The following is a 27,580-nucleotide window of genomic DNA, read 5'->3' as shown; positions in this document are numbered from 1 at the left end:
TCAGTGCTATTATTAGTCTTTTTAATTATTCTTGTAATTGTAATTGAGAGAATTTCCACAATACTGACAAGAACTGAAAATGCAAAGCAATATACTGAAAGATCCATTTCCTGATGTGATGTCATAATGCGAGACAACAAAACAAGATAAAATAGTTTTACAAATAATATCATACAAAACTTTTTCATACGTCACCTTGTCGTTGTTGCCTTCTGTGACCTCAGTTGCTCTGACTGACTGACTTCGCTTTTACTCCACCTAAGTTTGTCCCTCCGCCGTCCCGTCAGAATCTCTTCCGGTTGCAGCTGCAGTGCGTTAGCGGTTTCTGTGAAGGTCGTGAATCCAACCTGTGAGTATCTGTCAAAACGGAAAACGTTTATATTCTTACACTGAATTTTGTATATAATATGTTGATTTTCAGATGGCTGATATCTTCCGGGTTATTAGTTTCTCCTATTTTCTCTGCTTTCTTCTTTTTGTCGCGGGCCGGTTAGCTGTCTTTGTGTACAGCTAAAGCTACCTCGGCGCTAACACAAAGCCTGTTACTCTTATAAACTGTAGTCCAACAATACATGCTAATTTATGCAGGCTGTGTTGGTATGGCTTGTCCCACCAATAGGTAAAGAAATGGTCGTATTAGAAAGCAAATTACTTTTTTTAAGTGTCGCCAGTGAGCTAACGTTATTCTGACCCTGCGCCGAAGCTGGTGGCGTCAAACCGATTTTACTTCGTTAATAATCAAAATCAGCCCGTTCAAGCCCTTCGATAATGCATATAGATATTATTTAAGTGTAAACGAGGGCACACGTCAGAGGTAGTAATGGGACTAAGGTCACACCGCTTGAGTGCAGACCTGACTCTGCAGCCATGTGTAATGGCGATCCTCCACACACACACACACACACACGGATTCATTTCATTCTGCGTGTTTTCAATATTTTATTGTTGTCTTGGATCTTGTATGTCGTATTGAGTTAGTTCAGGTGAAGCAGGGATCTGAGAACAGCAGGTTCATTTAGGGGTGACTGCTAACGACCTTCAGGCGAATTAGGAGCCTCAGATGGGTCATTTTACCCGCTTTTATTTATTAACTGGTGCCAGAGACGTGAGGTGGAAACATGACCATTAAAGAATCCAGGATTTAAATCTGCACCAACAAAGATGACGGTATAACTTCCAGCCGAATAAAGCTTTTATCACACCTTTTTAAAGCAGATATATCAACTGTTAGTCGGGTTCTTATTTGTATACTCTTTATATTTTGGTGACTACCGAAATTAACTTTAATCTATGAAATGATTCAGAATAACTGCCTGAGTAAATGTCTACATGCATTTCAAGGTTTCAAGATTAAAACTTTCCTGCGTTATTAAAAAAAAAAAATCAGGACTGAGATAAATGTGTTTTTTACACATTATGTTTAAGTAGGGTTAATATACTGTATGAAATGTATTTTTATTTATCAAAAATGAGAAATTAAAGGAAAATGTACCGATTTTGTTTTATTATTACTAAGTTAATTTAGTCAAATAGTGAGTTTAATTGTTGTGTCAGTTTTTAGGGAAAAGGGTGTCTTATGGAAGATATTTTCAGATTTCAGTTTGTCCAGTGAGGAGATTTGCAGCCTTGGTTTGTCACCAACAGGGTTTCTGTTTTTTAATAGTCTAAAAATCCAAAAATGAGTTTCACAAATTAAAATCTTTGTTTTCGTCTTAAAAATTGATCAAGTTTATTTTATAAAGTTGCATTAAATTCAGTTTCTGTTAAATGTGTTTTGGTGGAAAGGTAGAAACGGATCATGCACTCATCGAAAGGTTGGTGGATCAATCCAAGCCAATCAGTCCTCATTCCAGAGATCCTTGGGGCAAGATACTAACCTAAATTCCTCTCTGATGCATCCGTCATAGTATGAATGTGTGTGAATGTTAGAAAGCAATTGCATAGAAAAGTAATTGGAAAAAGTGCTTGTGAATGGGTGAGTAATTGGATTGCTCAGAGTAAGAAAGGACTATGTTAGAAGCCCATTTAGTCCATTTATTATAGCAAAACTACAGAATAAAGCCAACATGGTGAAATTTTGTGGTGAATCAGGGACGAGTCTCATTGTTTTCAAAACTGTCTGCTTAGCAAACTGCATTTAAAAACTACTTTGTATGTACTGCAGTATTCAGTATGTGTACAATTCCAACATATTTTGACTTTGTACTTTCACCTTTGACCCCCTTGCTGAGTGGGTCACAGTAGCCACCAAAGCATGCTGGCAACAGGCATCCTGGTACTTTTAGTGTGCTGCAGTATTTGGATATACATAAAATTTGTGTGCAGGCCATTTAGTCTCATCCACGTTTTCTCCCATATTTCCTTCCACGGTCACTCTCTGTGTCGTCACTGCAGTTTTTATTGTCTCTATTAAAACTTCCATGGTGGCAATGGTAAAACATGGAAGCTATAAAACTACATGCATCTTATTTTTATAAATCCACTTTTATCAAAACACACACCATGATTTGTATTCATTGTATTTACATCGGGTCATTCTTTAAATTGGGTTGTTAAATTCAGCTTTTATTTGACTCTGATCACTAACCAGGAAATGATTGTTTTAAACATTTTAAAGTGAAATGATATAAAGACAGTACTTTTGTTCTTTCTCTCTGATATTTGTACAGAATTTAATAATTGGGGGAAAATTTAAATGATTTTTTTTGGTATTTTTTTTCCCCTCTGCAGGTGATTCATCATGTCTCTGCCAAAGCCAATGATGAGGGGGCTGCTTGCAAAGCGACTGAGGTTTCACCTGCCCATTGCTTTCACTCTGGCTTTAACAGCTGCCATTGCATTCAAGGTGAGAGGATGACGCACACTCAGGCGGCTACAAACACAACTCTGATGGTGATGCTAAGATTAAAAAAATGACACAGCCGTGATGAAAGGAACACATCAAGTGTCCTGTCAGTGTCTAGATCCACTTACAGCTCAGCAGACAGCTGATCATATTTTATTCATCACATTTATTTTCTAGTTAAACTTCTTTTTTTCAGATCAGTTTATAAGATGCAATGAATCGTTCACTTAAAGGATATGACATTTTTGATGTTGACAAATAAATACAGTAATATAATAGTTTTTTTTTTATTGTGACCAGTTTTACTCTTCTGCATAGTATCCTACTTTCACTTTTAATACTTTGAGTAGTCTCTGTTATCTCTGTAGTTATACTAATTTTACCTGTAGTAAGTTCTGTCATATTTTTGTTGTTATTCCCCACAGTACACGGTGACAGAGCCCAAGAAACAGGCGTACGCAGACTTCTACAAGCAGTACGATGCCATCAAAGACTTCAACGCCATGAGGGAAGCTGGGGTCTTTGAGAGTGTGCAGCCCACTGGGAAGTAAAGCCACGGTGAGGGCCTCATTACTTGGCTTTAAATATTGTCATTTCAAACTTCGGTATCATATGGAGTGTAACATATGATATGATGGTGTTTCCATCAGCATTAACGTTCTGCTTTTTTTTTTTTTCCTGGAGATAATATTCTTAGTCTAAAGCAGGTCATGGAAACACGAACTTTCATCTACGATATGTCGGATTAGCCTTTTAATATTTTCTGAAAATGATACGAGATGTGCAGATATTGAGAATTTATTATTACTGCAGTTTGTAACAACTTCTTTCTTGTTTACGGGCAGTTTCTGTGACTGAGCAGGGCTGCATATTCAAAGGAAAAAGTTCACATCTGTGGTTGGAACAAGAGACACAGCTAGCTTTAAATATAGGGAAAGTGGATCTGATCAGATTTATTGGCATGCAAACAAACATTACAGCAGCCATGTTTTCAAGAAAGTGTTTGAAGGCTGTCTGTACATCGCTGAACAACATTGTTGGAAAGTATTTCATGTTAGGTGCTGTAGCAATTCTTCAAAAGAATGATGCAGATCTCAGTCTTTTAAAAAAATTGGGGGGGGGGGGGAGAGTTAAATAATTTAAAAATGTTTTTAAAAGTCTTTTTTTTTTTTTTTTTTTGACCACAGGCATGATCTTAATTGAATCCTAAACAAATGATAAATTCCATTATTCTGAAGTATTTCCACTTCACTCTTGAAGCTGAGTGTTAAGTAAAGCAGTTCACCTTTCATCAGGCTTTAGCTTCACAGCTGCACATTATGCATGAGCAACACAGTACATGGAGATGGACCATCTCACAATATTGCAGATGTTTTCTTTTGCAAGCTCAGATTTTGTTTTAGTGAAACTGTTACGTTTAATTATGAACGCAGCTTGGTGCCTGCTGCTGAGGTCCTTTGAATTTGTATGTTTTCTAAAGGCCAACAGGGAGTGCCGACTCTGACTGGAAATAATTCAGATTGAAGAGAAGTGTTTAGAAAAAAGACGGTTGGCTCTGTGGAGTTTGGTCTCTGAGTTGTTTAAATAATAATAATAATAATAATAATGGATACTTTATTGATCCCCATGGGGAAATTACTTGTTTTTCTCTGCATTTGACCCATTCACTCAGTGAAGCAGTGGGCAGCCCACTAAGCAGGCGCCCGGGGAGCAGTGTGTAGGGACGGTACCTTGCTCAGGGGTACCTCAGGGTAGCCGTTAAGTGGATTCGAACCGCCGACCTTCCGATCATGGGGCGACCACTTTACCTACTGAGCTATCCCTGCCCCAAAGTCTCATTGAATACAACATGATGGCCGTTCTTATAAATTATGGAGTCAGAAATGGATGATACAGCAAGGTTTGCTTAAGGGTGGGGCTACCATATGAATGTTGCTGCCCTGTGATGAGCTCGCAGCATCACTCCGTTTCTCAGTCAGGTCTGCGTCTCGCAGGCACGTAAAGTTTCAAAACATCTGTGAGACGGTGACTTTACGAGCCAATAGGTGATGTCATGGTGGCTGCATTCATGTTTTGTATACAGCTTTTGTTTAATCTTAGATCTTTTTTTAATTTAAGTTTTGTAAATTGTATGTAAACTGGAATAGTACTTTATTTTATACTAGCTCAGTAAGAATAGTATTTTTTTATTTTTTATTTAAACAAAACGTTTGTCGTGCTCGTCAACGTGCTTACTGACGTATCAAACCACGTGCATCTCTAATGTCTGGTTGTTTCCTTCCTCCAGCTCTGCTTCCCTGTTGTTCATTCCTGGTCTAAAAGATGGTTCCTCTCCACCTCCACCTTGACGTTACCTACTGATCAGATGTAAACGTCGCTTTGCTGTTTTTGTTCATTCAAATAAAATAAACTATTCTATTAATGATCAAACATCTGCCTTTGTGATTTATTCAAAATAAGCTTTGAATCTTGTTCTAATCGGTTTGACATTTTTGAGATGGAGTATTTTGAAAATGCTTTGACATTTGAGGTGAAGCATCAAGTGTGCGCATTACAAATGCTGAGGTTGTGTCTACTGAAAATGCTCAAAGCTTCCAAAATCAAGTTCAAACTGACGGTTATCTTATACATGGCATAAAACCTTCGAGGTTTATCTATCACCCGAGAAAGCAGTGTGATTAAAGTAAATCAGTGTAGACATTATTTCTCACAAAGCAGGAGATAGATACACCAAGTTATTACAACATTTCTAAACTTTATTAATAATACATTAATTATAATTAATACATTATGAAGAAATTAAAGAGATGCTCACTACAGAACAAACCTGATAGAGGCAGGGAGTGAACGATTTCAAAGACTGGAAGAAAGAAAGCTAGTAGTAAATGTTTCTAAAGACTAAAGGACTGAGTTGGGAATTGTAGTCTCAAAGAAAACTATCACTAGACTTCACCCTATAAATGAAATTTAACAGAACTGAATTGAAGAAAAAAGGATGTGTGAAGATTCTGAAAGAAAATCTCAAGCAGTCAGCAGTAAATCTGTGTCTGGGTCTTTGGTCTGTTTTCCTACACAACAACGACCCAAAACATGCCCCGCTCCAAACATGAAGAACAGAAACAGAATACGGTAACTTTATATAATATTAGTAACTTATCATGTTTCGGTGTTATAATTGTTTTTTCAACATACTTGAACAACTGTCGTGTATTGGATGGATGGATTCTATCTGGTGCCCCCTGCTGGCCGCGTCCCGCACTGCAGTCTTTGTTTGCACCGCCTTCTACTACACTTCCTGGTTTTTTCAGGTGGATGTCACAGCGGCTGCCAAACGGTCTGTCAAACAAGTCTAAAGTTGGAGGACGGGAGAGGAGGATGAATTCAGTGATGAGAATACGGCAGCTGGAAGAAACGCGCGGTGTGTGTGGAGCCTGTATTGCAGAATGATGACCGGACGTTGTATTTTTGGCGGATATCAGGCAGCAGCGGCGGCAGCGGGGAGGCTGCTGTGAGGCGGAGGAGCGGGCTAAGTGTCCCTCTAGCTGCTGCTAGCCAGTTAGCGAGCGAGTTAGCATTAAGCGGTCTGCTACTGTTAGCATCGAGTGTCTGCTTTGAAACGTTGGCCAGCTCCCCCCGAGTTTGACTGCAGGCCAGAAGATCCAGAAGAGTCCGGTTCTCCTGAAGAGGACATCATGGACTACAAGGACAAAGTACAGATGAGGCATAACCCTCGCAGGTAAAGCTATGCTAAGAATGAAAACAGGCTTTTTGATGGCTGGCATCTCATTGATTTTATCAGTCTAACGGTAGCAGTCGGTGAAGTTTGTCAGTGGGGTGGCAATCTTCCGGCCAATTGGTATCTATTCAATGAGGCTGTAGCATTACATAACCGACTGTACGATAAAACAGACATTAAGTTAAAACGACTTTAAAGCTTCTCCATGTCCCCTGTAGTCTTCTTATGGGTAACTTTAATGGATCGTGCTGTCCTACATGTAGTTTATGTCTTAAAAGAGTCTGTTCTGATATGTTGTTCTTTCACAATATCCAGAAATTGTAACAAAAAGTCAAAAGTCAGTCTTACGATTCCTTAAGATCTTAAACGTTTCTCACCTAAGAAGCTGCAAACAGAACTTTTTTTTTTGTCTTAATTGATTAAATAAATAGTGGCCTGTCAGTACGACGCTATCCCAGCTCTTATTGCATTAACCAAGCCGCCTGTGTACACTTGATCTGCTGTGTCAAATCCTTGGGCTTGTCACCATCAAAGGCCCAGTGATCTAATTTAATGCCGTAAATCTCTTTGAAGATCTCGGATTATCTGCTTTAATCTCCAACGGGTTGTTACTGAATCAGCTCAGAGTCAATAAAACGCGCAGTAATTCTAACAGAAGAGTTGTGTGTGTGAAACTTCGTGTGAGTGTGTGGGGTGTCCACAGCACTGGGTTTGTGGCAGGTGGAAAGAATGATACAGGGGTTAGAAGAACACGTTTTAATGAAATGAGTGTGATTCATGCGGGGCTTTGTTGCTCCTGTGTGTGGCTGCTGTGTCTCTGCACCTGCAGATCTTTTATTTACACTGCAGATAACCTGATTCAGATATGAAGTTGTGAAATGTGTGATAGTGTGACTAGGCTTTTAAAAGGAAACGGGTATAATTGTATATGTGCAAAAATATATAGACAGGAGTGGCTTAATGTCCTGTTCAGTTAAAGTTGTAAATATAGGTAAAAATTGCTTTTCTCTGAGATTCTAAATTTAGATTAGTTTTAGTCATTATGTGTTTGGTGCTATGCCCATAAAACTTGTACCAATTCAATTGTATCCAAATTAAATGTTTTCCATCCACAATCCTTCGGCAGGTACTCGCGATATTAAATAAGCTATAAAATACCAAACACATATAAAATACAAGTCATAGTGGTGTAAACATTCTTCAAAACCACAGTTTAGTTAATGCGTTGGTTTCTCGAGATGAATAACAAAACACAGGAAAGTCTTGGTTGCCTGATCAGTTATTCATGACCAAAGAAAAAACCCTCCATTATGATGATGTATTTGCAGTTCACTCGTTTCCTGAGCTGTCCTTAAACGTCACAGCATTCACTTGTCTAGTTCCACTCGGGTATTAAGGTACAGGAAGTTAGAGCTTCGATGTGATATTCTGGCTGTTTGTATCAAAGTCTTAGTTTCTGTAGAATTACACCAATATAAAGCACATAAAAAATTAACTGATCAGCCGAAAGTGACTAAAATCTATTGTATGGAAAACATATTTCAGGATGCTTTTGTTTTGGCCTTATACATCTCCTTTCTTTACCTTTGTCCCTCTCTTGTGCCAAACAAGTTCAGATTCGCTCCCTATTAAGCTGTGGCACGTTTTGTTCAGTTTGTTTGAATTATAATTAAAGTTCAGGGAAAGCAGTGCATCTTTTCTTATTTGAAATGTAACAAATCTACAATTTTTCTAAAGCCTGAGTAATCGTGTTAAATAGCATCAGCCAAAATAACTGATTGTTTTCCATTATTGAGCAGCTTTAGAGACATTTTCACCATGAAACACCATAAATGCTAAAAATAAAAAAGAGAAGAAGAATAATGAAAACTAAACAACAAACTCTTCATTAAAAATGCATCCTGTTTTTTTTCTTTCCTCGCTGTCATCACTCTGTATGTTGATGTTGAACAGCTCATAACAGACGTGAACTTGTTTGTTGTGGGAACTGGTTTGTGAGCTCAGCGTGTTTGACAGTAGGAACTGAGAGGTTCCTATTATCCCCTCTTATCAGGAGGATGCTGGTAAAACTCGCCGCTCTTATGTTATCATTTTAACTCACTCATCCACTGTTTCCTCATTGCGTTGACGTAACGCAGGACTTTTGTGTTGGTTTCATCCCTTGTTATTGCAAGACTGGGTTAGACTTTGTGTTCAAATATAAAATCATGTTTGTATATCCTGATGTATTTCATTGTCACCCTCAGGTGTGTGGGGGAGTCACAGTCGTGCTCTTTTAAATGAATTATTAAATAAATACTTTTATGGGGCCTTCCTCTGCAAATACCGTAATAAGCAAGTACTTTGTGCAGATCAGTAACAGGCTAACAAAATCCACTGTTGCTGTACTGAGTTTGTCGTCCTGTGGATGGACTCCACAGTCTTGCCCTGCAGCTGCTGATGATAGTCGTCGTTTGCTCTGCGAGCTCAGTGCGGTGGTACATGAGTCTGTTCTCCACCTGTAACCTGGATAAAGAGACCCTGTAGAAGCAGCTGAATGACACTAAGGTGTGTTACAATAACAACCTGCTGAGAGGAAGTCAAGAGATGGGAAGGACCTAGCGTGTTAGGAGTGATGGGTCTTTCAAAATAAAAGTGCAAGGATGAGTTGTTTGTTCATTTTAGGATATAAAAAATGACTTGGTATATTATTTTTAGGGTTTTATGTTGCTTTTACTTTATTTTCATCGTCTCCTGAAGCAGATCACCTAAACCCATCCAGTCTAATATTTTCTTAGCTGCTTATCCAGTTTGCAGTTGCAGGGAGGCTGGTGGCTGGCAGACTAGGGGTGGGCGATATAAACGATATACGATAGAAACGATAGAAATTTGGCCAACGATAGAGATTTTGACTATATCGCTCTATCGCGATAGCGCATGTTGATGATGTCATCAAGCTGCACCTGTTTTGGTTGAAAGCATCGCAGAACCATTATCATCTGCAAATTATGCCGGGCGACAGTCATAGCAAAGAGATGAAGCACTTTTGAAATATGGGGAAATCCAAAAACTGCGCTTCCTCCACTTCCGTAACATTGATACATTAATGTTGAATCCTCTGGCAGCTGCTCTATTCCCATGTTGCAGTATATTAATGACTAACCTCGTATTGTGGATGAATAATCTCAGTTGTTCTCCTGACTGAAGTTTGGCCCGTGTATAGCATCAGCGAAGCTCCTCACTACGGCAGTAGTGGTGGTAAATTTGATTCTTTTTACTGAATTGAGTTTTAATGAGTCACTCACCAAAGTGAATCGGGTTTTTTGAGTCATTTGATTCACTGAGTCAGTCGACCAGAGAGTGCAAAAATGTACATTTTCACTCAAACTTAATTTGTTTCTCTTTTCATGTAAATCCTACTGCTAAGATGAATGATTCTAAAAGAAAACAACTATTTTATAGAGCAAAAAAGAGCAAAAACATTTCTAAAATTAAGCAATTTCCTATCAAAAACATTTATTATGTTTATTTTTATTTTATTAGTATTTTCCTTAAATGTGTCAAATATATATTTTCTCATCTAAATGTCCACTGAGCTGTGAGCCAGGGGGCGGTAATGCGCCTTAACATTGGTTGCCAACCAAGAAAAAATGAAGCTGTGAGCCAGGAGGGAGGGGTGAGTAGCTCAAATGTGCTGTTAGCATGTTAGCAGAGCGATGCTACTGTGAACCGTGGAGCTATTGTCTTGATGTGAGCTTCTACTCAGGGTTTTTTCTTCCAGTTCAGAGCAGAAACGTTTTTGTTGAGATACTGGATGTTGTGTTTTTCTCCACAGTTGTAATTATAAGCTAGATATATTGCTTCTAACAGCAACAGGGATGAGTCAGTTGGGCTTGTGAATCATGATTCTCGAGTATTGAACGATTCGTTCATGATTCGCGCATCACTATACGGCAGTAATGCTCCGACAATCCATCAAGCAGTGTGGCTTACCAAAGTTGTACTAAAACATTTTTTAACAGATTTCTGCACCCCCAAATTGGTTAGAGGTCAGTAAGCACAACCAGAATTCATACATAAGGCACACTCTCGATTTTTGAGAAAATTAAAGGATTTTAAGTGCGCCTTATAGTGTGGAAAATACGTTATACAGAAGAAAAGAATATATCGTGATATATATCGTTACTAGGGCTGCCACAAACAATTATTTTGATAGTCGACTAGTCACCGATTATTTTTGCGATTAGTCGACTAATCAGATCATCATCCATTGGACGTACTGCTTATTGCACCAGCAGCATCTGATCTGCTCTTATATAACTATCATTATCTTACAGCTTTAAGTGTTTCAGGTCTGTGCTAACTAAAAATAAAGACAAGATGATAGTTTATTAAATTTTAATGAAATTTGCAGATTGTTTCGGTGAAGTTTAATAAACTCCTTGCTATCTAAAATATAACAGGACACCGGAGTAAATTCTCGAGCATCTCACACTTCTGATAATCAGCTGTCTGCTTGATGTTTATTCAGCTGTGTAAAAACTATAACTTTAATCTCAGCCAAACCGATTTACTCAGGAACAAATAAAATACAAAAAAAAAGCCAAACAACAACATTTTGAAGTTATCTAAGTGACTCATATATATTTAACCTGAGTAGCGAAAGATGGCGGTGGGTTTGAAAACGATCTGCCGGGAGTCCGGTGTTCTCACGGCTCTAGTGAGCCTTGCCCCCTGCTAGCTATCGAGCTAGTGGGTAACAGACGTCTCCGAAAACGTCGGAGCGCTTTTGAAAATATGTGGTGTCCTGATAAACTGAGCAGAGGAAATAGATTTTATAAGTAATGATTGGAACAATACTGGTCCATGTAGATGTAAAAAGCTACAGTCCTGTTTCATTCCTATGCTTAAAAAGACCTGGCACCATGTTTTTAATGCTCATCAAATATAGTTGGGGAAGCAGGTCCTACTGTGTGTGTCTAGTTTCGGGTAGACTTTAAAAAGGGTCTTTAAAAGAAACGTAGCACTTTTTAGACACAAATATTAGTGTTATGCTTTTAAATTAACACTGTCCAGTAATGTTACTGATGGGTACGATGATACATTTCATATTTTATACTTAAGTATATGTATATTAATACATATACTTACTGAATATACAGAGTAGACTCCAGGGTTGGGCGAAATGTAAAAATTTTCCAACCGGCAGTCTCAGTAAGAATACCAGCAAATATCTGCCTGAGCCTGACGTGGCCCCAAATGACAGGAGACAGGCTGTATGTGACTTCCACCGAGCAGCGGGTCGGCCACATGTGGTCTAAATGTCAAAACACACATTTGACATCTGGCACACACGAGGCAGACGTGTGACGGAGTTGTGGCTGACAGATTAGAGGGAACATTTGGGCCAAATACATTCACCCCTGTTTAACATTGCTTTGATCAATTTGATACACGTTGAGTTTTAATAAAAAAACGTTTTCATTGTTTTTAACGGTGTCTGTTATTCATGTTATTAATATGTAATGTCTGCTGGTATTTGTTAGCATCCTCTTATTTGTGGGATACTTGGGATAAAACTTTCACTCGTGTGTGAAAGTTTTCATTAATCACCATCACAGCTGCTTGCCAGCCGCTTTAAAAAAATGTAAACACAAGGTTTTCTTTCTCAGTGTTTTAATAAATATGGAAGAATATTATAAGCAGACGTTGGTAGTGAACAAATCAGTCTGATCAGTCGGACTGTGACTGAATTTCTAGAGGAAAAATAGACATACTTGAAGCATATACAAGGAAAGGAGATTTTAGGTTAAAAGATTTTAAATTTAGGAACAGGAGTCCAGGTCTTTTGGCCTCAGCAGATCCACACATGCGTTTTTAGAAGTTCACTTGAAAAGCAGATCATGGGCTGCTGTGGTAGATTAGCATCTCAATGATTTGCTCTCACTCTCTCTTTTGTGGCTTGACGCTGATACACTGGACAGCTTGGCTTACTGAGCTGTGCTGGGCAGTGTGAGGTAGAAAATGTGGTTTGCTGGCTTTAGAGAGGCACAGACTCACAAATCAGGCTGCCTGAGACACCAAGAGAAAGACCGGCTCTCAGCGTTCAGTATGTTCTTAAAGAGATGTTCTCTGTGTTGTAAAGACTTCTCTGCCATCTCTGCTGTTTTGTTTTTGGATTTTATTCTTATAAAAAAAATCTTGTATGATGTTTTTTGAGCTCAGACCATAAAAATCATTTTCACACTTCTGATCTGCTCCAGACTTCTTCTGGTCACACGTCACACGTCCTAATCTTTGCATAAAGTTTGTCGGTCAGGTTTTTGTGTAATCCCACTGATGAATGCACACTTATAAAAAGGGCAATAAAACACATCTCTGTTTACTCTGTAGATGCAATAACAGTCACCATTTGTAATATCAGGCCTCACAATTCAAACTAGAGCAGATTAAAATGGAAATAGTCCTCATGTGTTCATATCTGAGTGCTGTGTTGGGCCGAGTGTTTGAAATCGGTCAGTGTTATTTGTGGCTAAAGAAATAAGATAAACCTTTTTGTTTAGAGTCGCTAAGAGGCTCAAACTGCACTAACCCCTACTAGTGTTATTTATTATTAATTATTTATTTATACTTGAATGTTTATTTCTACAGAGATAAGCATGCAGTATGACCCTGGAACAACACACAGCATTTATTGCTTTGGCTTTGCAGTGTCCCTCAGACGTCAATAATAATCATTAAATACTATAAATACTAATCCACATACTCAGAACACAAAATTTAGACAAACACAAGTCAAATACAACGAGAGAGGAGGCAGCAGATTATTCAGGATATGACTCGGCTGGATCTTTGGTCAGTTGTTTTTAGAATAAATGAGACCTGCTCTCACTGAGTTGGATTTAAATTCTCTCACAGAAGTGTAAATACAGTCCAGGTAAGTTCAGGTATACGCTTGAAGTCTCAGCACAGCAGCCAGCTACAGTTTTTTCCCTGTTATTACTCAGCAGTAAAGTAATCATAGTTTATTTGCCCAAGCAGAAGCTGCCACTCTGTTTTACAGCTGCTGTGATTCAGAGTCTCGGAGTCAAGGCCATCATTATTACTTAAATCATAACATTCCCAACAGCTTCTAGTTAATAGAAAAGATTCTGAGTCGAAAACGATCTACTGCTAACCGATGTTGCTCCACTATTTTGTGCTTTTTTTTCTAATAATATTAATAAAAAGAACCGACCTGTTCAAGAGTCTTTTACACTTCCCTTACTGTACTAAGTACTTGTAGAAAAAGTAACTTGTTACAGAACTTGATCTGTTTAATTGCCTCTTAACAATCTAGAAATAAACTTTTCATGTCTCCACAAATAACTAGAAAATCTATAATCTTAGAGTAACAAAGACTCTTTGTCATAATTATATCAGTTCAAACAAGATAGTCACTCCTCAGGCTCGTTGAACATCAGTAATCTACTTTGTTGTATATAAAGTATAAATTGGAGAGAGAGAGAGAGAGAGAGAGAGAGAGATATTGATTGATTGATTGATTGATTGATTGATGGTGCAACAATACACAAAATTCACGGTATTTTGTCGATACAAAAAAATGTTTAATTTGTCATTTATTTAAGTTATAAATATATATTTTAACTCAGAAGTACAGTTTTTAAATTTAATGTTGTTGAAACAACAAAGTAGTAAAAAAAAATCTATCTGATTGAGGAATCACTCATCTTTATTACAGAGAAATGGCTCTTTCCAAAATAAAAGCTATACTATACGCTTCTTCTGGGCTATATTCTCAGCAGCATATTAAACATATTAAAGTTTGTAGCATGCGTGCTTGTTGTTTTTGTCTGCCTCCACTTGTCTTTGCACTAGGATGATGTCGGTGTAAATGTGCAGTCATATTCGTTGTGTTCCCACTAGTGCTGTCAGCGTTAATCTGAAATGACCTTAACGCCACAACAAATCTCCGTTAACGAGCTACCGCACGATCGCCCCGTGTATGGGGCTGGACGGCATCAACACCTTAACGAGCTAACTGCGCTTATGCACTAGCTCCCACCCATGTAATTGAGCATTGCGTGGCACATCCAACATACTGTTTTACTTTAGTCCATGACTCGCTTACCTTCAGGGTCATACGTCACATGAAGACCAAAATAGTTCCAAACGCCAGATCTGAATGAGGGTGGGGGAGGTTCAATTTGCCATGTTGCAACGAGCTTAGCTTCTGTCTTGCTAGCTTGCGCTGCGCTCAGTGGATCTGCGCTCGACAGTGCAGCCTAGGCGGAGTAGTCGAACACAGATCCACTGAGCTCTCAACACAGACAGCATCGTCAGAAGAAAAGTTGATAAAATAAATAAATAATTTTGTATTGTTCGATACATATGTGTACCGAAATGAAAGCACTGTATCGAACAGTTCAATATCAAATTGATATTGAACTGTTCGATACAGCGGTATTATCAATACGAGTATCGTTGCACCCCTAATATGTAGGTGTATTCATCTGCTTATCAGCAGGAGTTCAAAGTGACCCTGTTTTTGTAAATTAATGCCAATTTAAAAAAAAAATTAAGTGACCACATTTCATACTAAAGCTTGCATGTCTGGGTGTTCCCTTTATAATATCGTGATCATATTAGCATTACTTAGCCTAACTGTAGAAGTAATGCTATTATAACATAGTATTGCATTTTTATTTTATTCCCATGGACTTGTGAGCAGAGGACCTTCAGTTATCCTAAAAAAATATCTCATCACAAGCTGCATCTGGGACATGTTGCATCTATTTTTGTTTGCGTAGAGATATTTTTGTCTCTTCAGTTCAAAGGTTGTGGAGATATTTTAATGTTTCAGGAGAGAATGAACGTGATCAGCACTCAGAAGAAGGCTGAATTCAGTAATAAAGTCTTCTCTCAGATTACACACATGCTTTTGTTGGAAGGAAAAAAATGTATTTACTGTTTTCATTACTGCATAAAATGTTGGCCTTGAAATGTTAAGCTTTTAACATTTTTTTATCTTGAGGGTGGAAAATGGAACAAATAATAATAATAATAATAATAATAATAAAGACCCTGCACCAAATTAATGCGTTTACAATTGTTTTTTTGTTTTTTTTTACTTTCAGGTGTTAATTACTGGCACGCTCTGCAATATTTTTTTAATGTGAAAGTGCCAGAGTGTCAGTTTAGGTCAGCAGGAGTTGTCCTAAAGTGCTTTAGAGGCATGTAGTGTACAAAAGCTGTGATCGTGTGCTGCAAACGATGAGACAAATAACCAAAAACCACGAACAAAAATCCTGAAAATTGTTCTTTCTGTCACTGCAGACAGCTGAAGAAGCTGAGCGAGGACAGTCTCACCAAGCAGCCAGAGGAAGTCTTTGATGTCCTGGAGAAGCTGGGTGAAGGGTGAGTCATGTAGCCGTACAGTCTGAGGCTCACCTCGGTCCTGACAGGAGCAAAGTTTCACTTTGCCTGTATTTATGTGTCATCCTGGACTGTGTTAGTCATCCTGGTCCTCTCCGTATCTCTGTCCTTCTTTCTGCTTCATTTCATCTCTGTTCCTGTCAGACTTCAGGCTCCGCCCTCCTCTGTTGCCTGTCAACATTGAGAAACAGGATATGAAGAGGCAATGTGCTTCCTGTTCCGAGCGGTTGATTGACTCCTCGCCTGCACGCGTCATAGCTGATTCCAGACATTTCTTAATGATCCTGCAATTAATCAGAGTCATTCGGTGCTGCTCGACTTTTGCAATAAAGACGTCTTATTAGTAACGCTGGCTTTAATGAAACTATTTTTTTCATACCCGTTTTCTTTCATGCTCATATCACAGCTTTTTCTCACTCTTGCTTCATCTGTCAAAGTGAGAAAAACTGTTGGTGGGAAAGTAATGAAATAAATTGAATAGTACACTGATGTTTACTATTGACATCAGTCACTAATTAATGTGTCTGTGAAGTCTTTCCACTGCAGGAACTCGCAGACAGTTTTTGGGAGGCCACACCTTTAAGTGTGGGAACCCCCCCGAGGGCTATTTTCAGTGGAGAAAGAGAAGAAGGACCTCTTCTTAGACGGTTACTTGAATTTTGGTTTCCAGCGATTGTGAAAACAAAATAATCAGGATAAAAGGTTCACAGTTTCTATTCAGTTTTGCTACAACCCTCTCATATTTTTCCAGTGTTAGAAATGAAGCCCACCGCTCTCCTATACAGAGGCGTGCTTTTCACTTGCTGTCTAGTTAAGCGCAGTACAAGATGACTGAAAGAAAGAGTTTATCTAGGGAAAGAAAAAGTTACAAGGTTTCTGAAGGAAGACCTGTGGAAAGATCGTTAACAGGTGCGTTTGTCTCTAGATCGCTCAGCGTCTTTCACCTCAGAGCTGAGTGAGTTCCAGTAATACGGTTGGAAAAGCAGGAAAAAGAGGATTTGTTGCTTCTTAGCACGTTACAGCTATTCACAGATCAATATTAATAAAGCACAGATTAGCTTTGACTATTTTCCATCCACTGTTGGATCCTTAACTCAGGATTCGTGGGGCTCCTCTGACTTTCCGAGTTGGAAATCCAGCTTGAGGGATCGTTCCATTTTTAAAAACCCGACTGGGAACTCGGACATTATGACTTATATAGGGCCGCTGTTGCCCACCTGCTGGCCGTCATGCAGGTCCTCCGAGGCACCTGAGCTCACAGCTTCTGCTTTTTTACTGCTTTGTGCACCTTCACACATCCTGCTGTAAAGGCCAGCACGGACAGACGAGCATCCCTTAGACTGAAAAAGAAAAAGGCTTCTCTCCTTTTTCAGTAAATGTAATCTGTTAAAATGAAGTTTATAAGTTCAGTAACTGTCTGTGTTTAAGTTAATGAAAATCATTTAAATTCTGTTATAATCGAGCAGCCTCACCAACTCTTGGGTGTGGCTCGATACTGTTTGGTTAAACTTGGAGATAACAACTATCTGCTCATTGATCTCAGGCATTAACAGCCGAAAGAACATGTTAAGCCTCTCTTTGTGTTCCTGCAGGTCTTACGGCTGCGTATTTAAGGCTCATTATAAAGAAACTGGGGAGATCGTAGCCATCAAACAAGTTCCTGTGGAGTCTGATCTGCAAGAGATCATCAAGGAGATCTCCATCATGCAGCAGTGTAACAGGTACATGCGTTACTGAACTCGATCCGTGCCATGAAACATAAGAAAAACCCAAAGGCAGTAAGAGCATCACTGGTGTGACTTGGTGTTTTGTGTGGTCAGCGTTTTGCCGCTCATCTTTTGCACACGTCCTTCCGCCCTGTAATTACACACGACCTCAAACTGGATTAAAAAAAGTCCCCCGTAAGAGAAGTGTGGGCGTAGATGTTTGGTTAAATTGCTGAAAAGCAGTGAAGCAGATACTCGAAACATTTACAGTAAGTGATTTCAGCCTCTGCGGAAACATTTAGAAAGTTTCATTAAGTTTTTCTGGGGGGGCTTTCCCATAAGGTGACAGCCCCACCTCCACACCAACTGACTGTTATATAATTCTCCAGGGGAAACACATTATTATGGTCTGTTTCTCACTGGGAAGTGTACCAGACCTGCAGAGTCTGTCATATAAAAGTGTTTACTGAGGTTTTTCATTCATTGCTGCAGCAGCTATAAATAGACAAAGTACCAGCAGTTCCAGAGTGTTCTTCAAACGTGAGCGACACTTTCACTTTGACTCACAAACCTCATCAGGGCCTGGGGATGCTGTACTACTGCACTCTGTCTGCTGATCTGCAGATAATACAAACTGTGATTTCCACTAGAAAAATAGTGAGATCAGTAAAGTATTACATGTAGTAACAAAATAACTATTACAATATTTCATCAACCTCAGAGGTTCTGTGGTAGTTTTAGTCCATTGTGAGTTAGCACAACACTAAACACTTTGAAACAATAATAACTAAACTTGAACAAACACTCTGAAACTAACCACAGATGTCTGTAAATTCACTTCACCCCTGTGTGATTGCACCACAACTCAGACGTGAGCTGGCCGTTTCATAAGGTCACATAAGGTCTCCTGCTAATGTTGAGCTCAACTTTAGGAAATAAGTTTCATCAGGGAGAGAATCGTAGCCTGACTGAGCATAAAAGCAACACATTGAATCTCAAACATCCTGAAATAAATGGATGAATGTGGTCTGACTCACCCATGTCCCTGTGTTCAGTCCCCACGTGGTGCGCTACTACGGCAGCTACTTCAAAAACACAGACCTGTGGATCGTCATGGAATATTGTGGCGCTGGGTCCGTATCGGATATCATCCGAATACGTAACAAGACGGTAATGTAACACCCAGACACACACACGCACACGCTCACTCACATGTAGTTTGCATGGAGCACAGCGTGTGTGTAAGGCTTCTGCACGACTTCAAGGTTTTCGATAAATGAATGTTAGTCTGATGCATCTCTACGGTTTCAGTTTAAGAATATTTAGATGTAGCACTGATGTGGAGGAGGCACGTCTTGTTTGAACATTGCTTTGCATACATGAATCTAATTAATGTTACTTGCGTTTGCCTTGTAGCTCAAAGAAGAGGAGATAGTCACCATCCTTCAGTCCACTCTGAAAGGTCTGGAGTATCTTCACTTCATGAGGAAGATCCACAGAGACATCAAAGCAGGCAACATCCTGCTGAACTCGGAGGGTCAGGCCAAACTGGCCGACTTTGGAGTTGCTGGACAGCTCACAGTAAGAGAAATCAATCTGCTACTGTAAATGCATATGATGTATGTTTGATGTGTTTTAAATGTTTTGTTATATCTGGTTTAATATAGAAAGAAAACACAATTAAACACCAGTAGCTGAATAAAGATGCTATCTGCCCTTTGAATGTTGTAGAAGCTTTAACCTTCTATGCTTTACTTTATGTTATTTTCTCTCCATCCTTCATCAGGACACGATGGCGAAACGAAACACTGTCATCGGCACGCCGTTCTGGATGGCTCCAGAAGTCATACAGGAGATCGGATATAACTGTGTGGCAGATATCTGGTCTCTGGGAATAACAGCTATAGAAATGGCTGAGGGCAAGCCACCCTACGCGGACATACACCCAATGAGGGTACGGATCGTGTTATAGTCCACAAATCACGTGTTTTTTACGAATACTTATTTTGAACAAATACTTGAAAAAATATTTGTATTCGGGAACAAGAAAAACTTTATATCAAAAAGCTGAGTTTCCTTATGAGACCGCAGTGCACGACCGGATGAGTGAATGGAAGAGGTGACTGACAGAGAGGCTCGGCTGAGTGAAAAAAGGCTGAACTGCGTCACTATTTTTGTTGAATATATTTCTTTGTACCTTAACTGGGTTCCGGAGACAGTTTATAACTTTTGCGAAGATTGAGAGATTATTCCATTACGCTGCATTACTGACGACTGCAGTCAGTGCTCTCAATGGTAACTTTAACTCATGTTCGCTCTGTTTACGTAGCTTTGTTAGCTCGGTCATTTAAAAATAGGCTGTTGACAGAGTAACATTAAAGTTTGGTTTAAAAGGTTAAAACGATGCTTGTGTAGTTGTGTCAAATTGTATGCACTTGTGGGAGTTATATGATACGTTTAAGTTACTATACCTAATTAACCTTAGCATAGCTTCCCGTCACCCATGAACTTAGCTGAAACTCCCCACATGCATTTGGGCAACAAAATAGAAAAGAGTGTGGCTGCTGCTGAGCCACCTCTTGGTCCTCCACCAGCCAAAACAACTTGATCAAGTTCTGTGTGGAAGCATTCAGTCAGTGCTGCAGATGAAACCAAAGTGATATGTAATGTGTGCAAAAGTCAGATCAGCAGAGGCACACATATCAAACATCTGTCAACATCTGTTATGCGTAATCACATGCACTTAAAGCATCCTCTCCTGGCACTGTCTGCCAACCCCCCCACAAGCACCAATTCATCATCACAGCCATGTTCTGCCCCTGCAAGTCAGTTTCGCTGTCTGTTCAGTCTCCTCCAACAGGACGGGTGGTGGTGGGTTCATAATGTTCATAATGGTATTTTATCAGTTGTTGGTTTGACCACTGATGAGGTAATGGCTGTTATGTTATTTTCTTTTCAATGACGTTCCTTGTTACATGTTCATTGCTGGATTTATGGAAAAACATCAACTAATATTGCATATCCATAATGATTATAAAGGATAGTGCAAGTATTCTTTAATTCTATTACGTTAATTAAAAGTATAACGCAAATTTTTTTGAATTTTACTTGAATACAAATACAAGTACAAATACTTTCCCCCCTCAACAAATACAAATACAGATACCAGCTGCTTTCTACATCTCTAGTAGAAAGCAGTGCAAGTGTGTTTGCACTGTGTGTGTAAGCCCCAAAAATGTTAGTATGTAAATAATAACAGCTGTATGTGTGTGTAAGAGAAGACAAAGAGAGGAAACGGAGGAGTGTGACATAAATTACTGTATTTAGCTGAACAGTGATGGTTAGCTGGTTTTGCCTTCAGTGTGCTGAACTGTTTCCTCTTCCAGGCCATCTTCATGATTCCCACAAACCCTCCCCCAACCTTTCGGAACCCGGATCTGTGGTCTCCGGGCTTCCGGGACTTTGTCAGCCAGTGTTTAGTGAAGAACCCAGAAAACAGAGCTACGGCCACACAGCTGTTACAGGTAACGAAGCAATCCTGTAACTGACAACAGACCGAGTGTCGTGGATGACCGTGTGATCAGAAAACATTCAAACCTTTAGATATCTTTAAATTAGATTTTTAATTATTAAAGCCACACTATGTAAATGAGGTAATAACTATTAAAAAAAAGTGCTCATTTTTTAATCTGTTTATTATTTTTATTTCTGTTTTATTGTGTGACCTGCTCTTTAACTTTTTCAAATCAAATGTATTTTTATTTTAAATTTTTACATTTTTTTGATTTGATTTTTGAATATTTTCTTTTTTACATTAATGAGCTTTATTTTTTTGATATTGTCTTTTAGTGGACAGCTTCACTTAACCATTCATTTTATTTTGTTTTGTTGCTGGCTGGAATTTCAGTTTAATACATCATATTATAGTAGTATTTTTTACATAATCGTAGTATTTGCTGTAATATTTGCTATTGTGGTCATGCTTTAGCTTTCATGGATCATTTCTAATTGTAACTAATGTCAAAACCCATAAACGTTTGGTTTGAACGTTACGTGTCTTTCTCCTCGACAGCATCCGTTTATTAAATCGGCCAAGCCCAATTCCATCCTCAGAGCTTTGATCACAGACGCCATGGAGATCAAACTGAAGAGACAGGAGGAAGAACAAAGAGAGCAGGATGCAGACGACGATGAGAATTCGGTACAGACTCAGCAACTTAAATATCAATAGGATAGCATTTACAGCTTTTAAGTTACTGCAACAAAAGAAGACGTTAACTTACGAGTGTTTTTGTATTTGACGAGCTTTTGATTTCTAACTTTCCAAAGCTAAACACAGCCTCATATTTATAAACATGTCCTTTCTGGATATTGTAACTGCCGTTGGAGAGCATTAAATCACGCTGCCCTCTGCCTCTGTGTTTCAGGATGAAGATGAGGTTGACCAGGGGACGATGGTTCGGGCAGGTACGGGTGACTCAGGAACCATCCGGGCTGCCGGTTCTTTAGGAAGTTCTCTTGGAAGCTCCGCAGGAACAATGATTGAACACGATGACACGGGAACCTTGCAGTCACAGCTGGGCACCATGGTCATCAACTCTAATGATGACGAGGACGATGATGATGACGAAGATGCTGGCACTATGAAAAGTAAGTCCCTCTAAATACATGACATGCGTGCTGAAGTGATCGATGAGGGCTGCAAAATCAACTAAATTCTGGCCTCTGATCGTAATCAAAGTTAACTTTATACAAAGTGTAGTAGTAGTAGTAGTATAATAGTAGTAGTGTAGTAGTGTTGCTTCTCTGTGATTTTTGGCTTTGAGGAGCTGGTTGTCTCGCTGCAGAATGAATTGGAGATTAGTCGAGTGACTTCTCAGTGCTGAAATCTAAATATTTAAATTGGGTAAGTGTTTGCTCTGCACTCCTCAGTGTGTTTTTAGCTACAGTGAAATGTGCTCGTACATTTGTGGAGCTGTGCCTGATAAATGCAGTGATAAATTAGCTCTCAGTTTACTGGAAAACATGTAAGAGGAACCAGATGATGACGTGCTTTGGCATTATTTTTAAACAGACAGGATCAGCGTCACGTCATCCCTCTCTTTCATGCACTCAGGGTTAGAATAATAAGATCGAGACATTCAGAACCGTGTTCATGGACATGCACTGTGTGATATTCTACCTCTGTGACAGGCCAGCGGGATTATGACAGAGAATTGAGTGAGCTGAACTATGTGTGCAAACAAAACCGAAATAAAAACAGAGATTTTAATGGCCACTTACAAAACTAAAGAAAACAAGCCTGAGCTTTGGTGCATGTTTACTGACACTGGGATATCTATCAGACAAATACCACACATTATAACTGAACCAACAATGAAACTAATAATGCCTTCAGGTATATGCATTGTTCTGCAGAACATGCAAAATGCTTGAAATTGAAACAAAAAGCTCAGAATATTCAAAGGCTGGAATGACTGCAGGTGCAACGCAGTCATTTTTTAGCCATAATATCCAAAGATGCAGCTGTAGTGTTTAATTTGTCCACGAGGGGGCAGACTGTGACCGAGCTGTGAACCGACAGGTTCACTGTGTTGTGTGTGTCGGTGTTACTGAGGATGTTTCCTCCAGAGGCTTGAACTCTCGTACCACAGTGACTTTCCTCCTAATTCTGGGTGTGTCTGTTAATTCCTAAATTACAAGCACGAACTTGCTGCTGGTGAACTCGGGCGGGATGCGTGTCAGCAGAGGCCTCGAATAGTAACAGCAGAGTTTGTTCCATGTTTGATTTATACACCAGTGATTTTTCTAATGGCTCAGTGTGTGTGATGTTGGCAGCAGTGATGTCCTGAACACTAACACTTTGTATGGTCACGTGTGATTCTGGGTAATGTAGTTCTGCTTTATTTCTTGTCTCTTTATATAACCTGTGAAAATATATGAGAGACACGTGGCACTCAGATAACCACGAGTAGAAGTAGAACAATTATGTAGTGCGATTCTTGGCAGTTGGCCCACCTCTGCATCCAGGGAGCCAATCAACGGCCAGTTGTGTGGCTGCAGGAGAGGTTTTATTACAGCTTCAGCTGTGTGGTGGCAGGTATATCTATTGTTTTATTGGGCCAGTCAATGTAGGTAAATGTATTTATATTTTATTCCCAGCAATCTATTCAGAATATTCATTAGCTTCCTGTTTGTGCAGTCCTCTGGTGGGAGGAGGCATGGGCATTAATCATGTGGATGCTCTGGATTGATCTGTTTAGGCGAAATTATGTGAAGCTGCGTGTTTAATAAATGTGTAACTTTTAGGGGAAAATCACAAATTTTTCTCTTCTTGTCTGATTTGACTGATTCTGTATGTTTTTGTTTCAGTTACCTTTGAAGTAAACCTAAAGCCATTCAAGCATTGCCTGTGCGCTCCCCCAAAAGCTTTGCTATAACCTTTAATTGACATAACCTGAGGGACCAGACTCAGTTCACCTGAGAGAAACAAAACCAGAGGGCAAAGAGTTAGAACAAAAAGATGAATAAGATCAGACCTGCTGGAGTGTCTTTCAGGGATGTGTTGGTGCTGCATCGGTCTGTTGGCGTCTGTCGACTGTGTGGGAGCTGAAGCGTTGGCTGTATTTGGTGCTTTGGAACAGATTCTCAATAAGAGTTGGACTGAGTTGATCAGTGCTGGCGGTCTGTGGGCGTGTTTTATGTTTGTTTTTATACGCAAAGAATTAACCCCAATGAGACACTGAGCACGCTGACGCTTGACGTGTGCGTGAGTGTATATTTGCTTTAGCTCTGCGTGACTCCAGTAATATGCAGCCAGAATACGCTCTGATGAAAATAAAGCTACTGTGGAGGTTCGTGGCCAAATATCACAACTCCTACACTTCATCTAATGAGAGTTACTTTCAAACCAGGGGAGCGCTGGCCACATTTACTACCACTGACACGAACCGGCAGCATTCAGGTGCTCACTGGACTAGTTTGCAATTCTCCAGTGCCCTGATGAGAAAAAAACCAAAGTAATCTGGAACCACCATCTGTGGAGAAATAGACCTTTTAGATTCAGATATACTCACATGAGCGACATACAACCCAAAGGCCAAAGCTAGTCTGTGAGCCATCTCAGTCCAGACTCTGACCTCCCACAACAGGAACATAAATAAAAGGCAGTGTAATGTTGATGGATCTCAGGTTAAATGACTTTAATAGTTTTTATTTTGTGCATTTCACTGCTCTATAAAAGCCCAAACTCACTTACAGCAACTCATCTCTATCATCTCAGCTCATGTCTAGAGCAAAGACGACTACCAAATTAACATTATCTGTTTGCAAGAGTTAATGTGTGCAGTCGTTTCACAACAAGGAGGTCTTTGGTTTGAATCCCCTGGCCTGCCGTGGGCCTGTATATCTACATGGGAACTCTGACTTCCCCCCCCCCACTGTCATGCATGTTGGTGTTTCTAAATTGTCCATAGGTGTGAATGAAATTGGCCTCCAGGTGGAAGAAAATGGATGGACGAATAAGAGCGAGGGGCTGTTTGTGCAGAGAATTTAACTGAAGTTCAAAAGGGAAATAGATTTTTACTGCTGGTATTTTTGCACAAGCTCAAGAAACTGGAACTGCTCTGACTGCCAACCACACGTAGTTACAGAAATAAACGGTCTATATTTGACCCGCACAGTAACGGCATGGTTGGCTGTTTCATCATAAACAACGCTGTCCACCACGTGCTGTTTACTATGACACCAGAAGTCGACTTTCAGGTGTAATTTGAATTACTTTGAGGGCTTAACTGTTGAAGACTTGGAGTAACAGGCTTTATTGGACTGACACACTGATGCTCACAGTCACTGTTAATGCAAGACACCACACTCTCATATGAGACCAGATGTACAGACGTACACTGCCACAACGCCACTGTGAATTTATTGAGTCTCCATCACACATGCTCTCACACACACACACACACACACACACACACACACACACACACACACACTTCTCGTACCTATGGTACGACGACTTTTCTCTGTGCTCCTGGTACACTGCGCAAAAAAACCTTGCCACACACACACACACACACACTGTGTGTCTCCGGTCAGACGTCCTGATATCAGGTTAGTATGGATCTCCACAGGCAGCGGTTTAAACTGCATTAACACTGGAACATTTCGAATTCATAATTGCATTACAACTCCAGTGTCCTTCAGTTGTGTGTTTGTGTGTGTGCGCGCGCGAGTGTGCCTTTTTCTCTTGTCTTTAATGTGCTCCTCAGAGGGTGCCTGTGTGTGTCCCAAGCTAATGACTGTGGTCTGATGCTGAAGGGGCCCTGAAGATCAAGATGAGATATTAGATCAGTTATTGATCCTCCCTAATGCTACTGAAAAATAAAAGGAATTTTAATTTGCAGTGATTAGCCCTTAACTGTGTCTGACTAGAATCCGGATTAGAAACTCATCTCCTGAAAACTGTACGGGACAGAAAACCTCGTAGAGTTTCAGCCAGATCTACATTTAAATGGATAAACGGGTAGAAATATTGCAATTTTTACGATCTAACTTTGTAGTTAGATCGTAAATTTAAAATTTTCAAAATTATTTTGGGATTAAAACTAAACAAAAGAATCAAATATTTGATATGATACGACATAGAACAACAAGAGTCATTACTGCCCTCCAGGTGGACTTAAAGGAACGCAATTGGAATGAGGTTTTTGCAAATGAAGATTCAAATAGTGCATATGATGCATTCTTATCAACTGTAATTTCACTATATGAAAAACATTGTCCTTTAATGAAATTCACTAGAAAGCATCACAGATCAAATAAGCCATGGATCACAAAGGGGATAGAAGATGCATGTAAAAAGAAAAATAATCTATATAAGAGATTCATAAAACAGAGGACAAAAGATGCTGAAATAAAGTACAAGTTATATAAAAATAGATTAGTAAATATTATAAGAACAAGTAAGAAAGAATATTAGCACAAATTATTGGAGTAGAAGTAACACACAAGAAACATGGAGGATATTAAACAGTATAATCAAAAAGGGCTCAAAAAATAAGAATTATCCAGGTTATTTTAAAAAAGATAAAGATATTGTGCTTGATAAAACTAAAGACATTGCAAATGAATTTAATGATTTCTTTGTAAATGTTGGCTTTAATTTAGCAAAAGAAATTCCAGAGTCAAGAAATAATAACGACTTAATATAGACTTAATAAATATATTGAGAAGCATAATCTCCTAAGTGATAACCAATATGGCTTTAGAGTGAAAAGGTCCACTTCGATGGCAGTGATGGAACTTGTAGAAGGGATATCTAATGCTATAGATAATAAGGAATATACTGTTGGTGTTTTTATAGACTTAAAAAGGGTGTTTGATACAATTGATCTATATTAATGAATAAACTAGAGAGATATGGCATAAGAGGGTTAGCATACAAGTGGATGAAAAGTTACCTGGATGACAGATATCAATATGTCGAATTCAATAATGTAAAATCTAAGCAGTTGAAGGTAACTTGTGTTCCTCAGGGCTCTGTGCTGGGCCCTAAATTATTTATATTATATATAAATGACATATCTAGTGTTTCCAAACTGTTAATATGTGTATTGTTTGCTGATGATACCACTCTGTATTGCTCAGGTAAAAACCTAGAACAGCTTCTGACTACAGCGGAAAAGGAGTTAAATATATTAAAAAACTGGTTTGATGTAAATAAGTTATCATTAAATATAAAGAAAACAAAATGATTATTTTTGGCACTAGACAAATGAAAAATGTATCTAAAATAAGGGTTAATGGAATTGAAATTGAAAGAGTGTACGAAAATAAATTTCTTGGAGTGATAATTGATGATAAGCTGAGTTG

At 39.1% G+C, this 27,580-nt stretch overlaps 3 protein-coding genes across 3 annotated transcripts in view; all 3 read left to right on the top strand.

Annotated features, from left to right (window-relative positions):
* The first annotated feature begins 263 nt into the window (after nucleotides 1-263).
* Nucleotides 264-5,275, top strand: cox6c (cytochrome c oxidase subunit 6C). The gene is made up of 4 exons (XM_082534298.1): nucleotides 264-349; nucleotides 2,731-2,845; nucleotides 3,271-3,403; nucleotides 5,133-5,275. Exons 2-3 carry the CDS (start codon nucleotides 2,741-2,743, stop codon nucleotides 3,394-3,396), a joined length of 231 nt encoding a protein of 76 aa, XP_082390424.1. The 5' UTR covers nucleotides 264-349; nucleotides 2,731-2,740; the 3' UTR covers nucleotides 3,397-3,403; nucleotides 5,133-5,275.
* A 798-nt stretch (nucleotides 5,276-6,073) lies between these two features.
* The window catches only part of LOC309706827 (serine/threonine-protein kinase 4-like), a 45,421-nt gene continuing 23,914 nt past the window's right edge, over nucleotides 6,074-27,580 (top strand). The window contains exons 1-9 of the mRNA XM_082533734.1: nucleotides 6,074-6,581; nucleotides 15,897-15,977; nucleotides 17,588-17,716; nucleotides 18,757-18,871; nucleotides 19,118-19,282; nucleotides 19,488-19,655; nucleotides 21,088-21,225; nucleotides 21,774-21,902; nucleotides 22,129-22,351. Coding sequence (XP_082389860.1) covers nucleotides 6,538-6,581; nucleotides 15,897-15,977; nucleotides 17,588-17,716; nucleotides 18,757-18,871; nucleotides 19,118-19,282; nucleotides 19,488-19,655; nucleotides 21,088-21,225; nucleotides 21,774-21,902; nucleotides 22,129-22,351 — 1,192 coding nt within the window. The 5' untranslated portion in view covers nucleotides 6,074-6,537. The remainder of the gene's footprint in view (nucleotides 6,582-15,896; nucleotides 15,978-17,587; nucleotides 17,717-18,756; nucleotides 18,872-19,117; nucleotides 19,283-19,487; nucleotides 19,656-21,087; nucleotides 21,226-21,773; nucleotides 21,903-22,128; nucleotides 22,352-27,580) is intronic.
* Nucleotides 15,036-27,580, top strand: part of LOC309706828 (uncharacterized protein) — a 127,476-nt gene continuing 114,931 nt past the window's right edge. The window contains exon 1 of the mRNA XM_082533735.1: nucleotides 15,036-15,065. The gene's annotated coding sequence lies outside the window, so the exon portion shown is untranslated. The remainder of the gene's footprint in view (nucleotides 15,066-27,580) is intronic.

The sequence above is a fragment of the Aulonocara stuartgranti genome (assembly GCF_965226115.1).
Source record: "Aulonocara stuartgranti genome assembly, chromosome: 5".
NCBI lineage: Eukaryota > Metazoa > Chordata > Actinopteri > Cichliformes > Cichlidae > Aulonocara > Aulonocara stuartgranti.
This window is presented reverse-complemented; position numbering and strand designations above follow the sequence as displayed.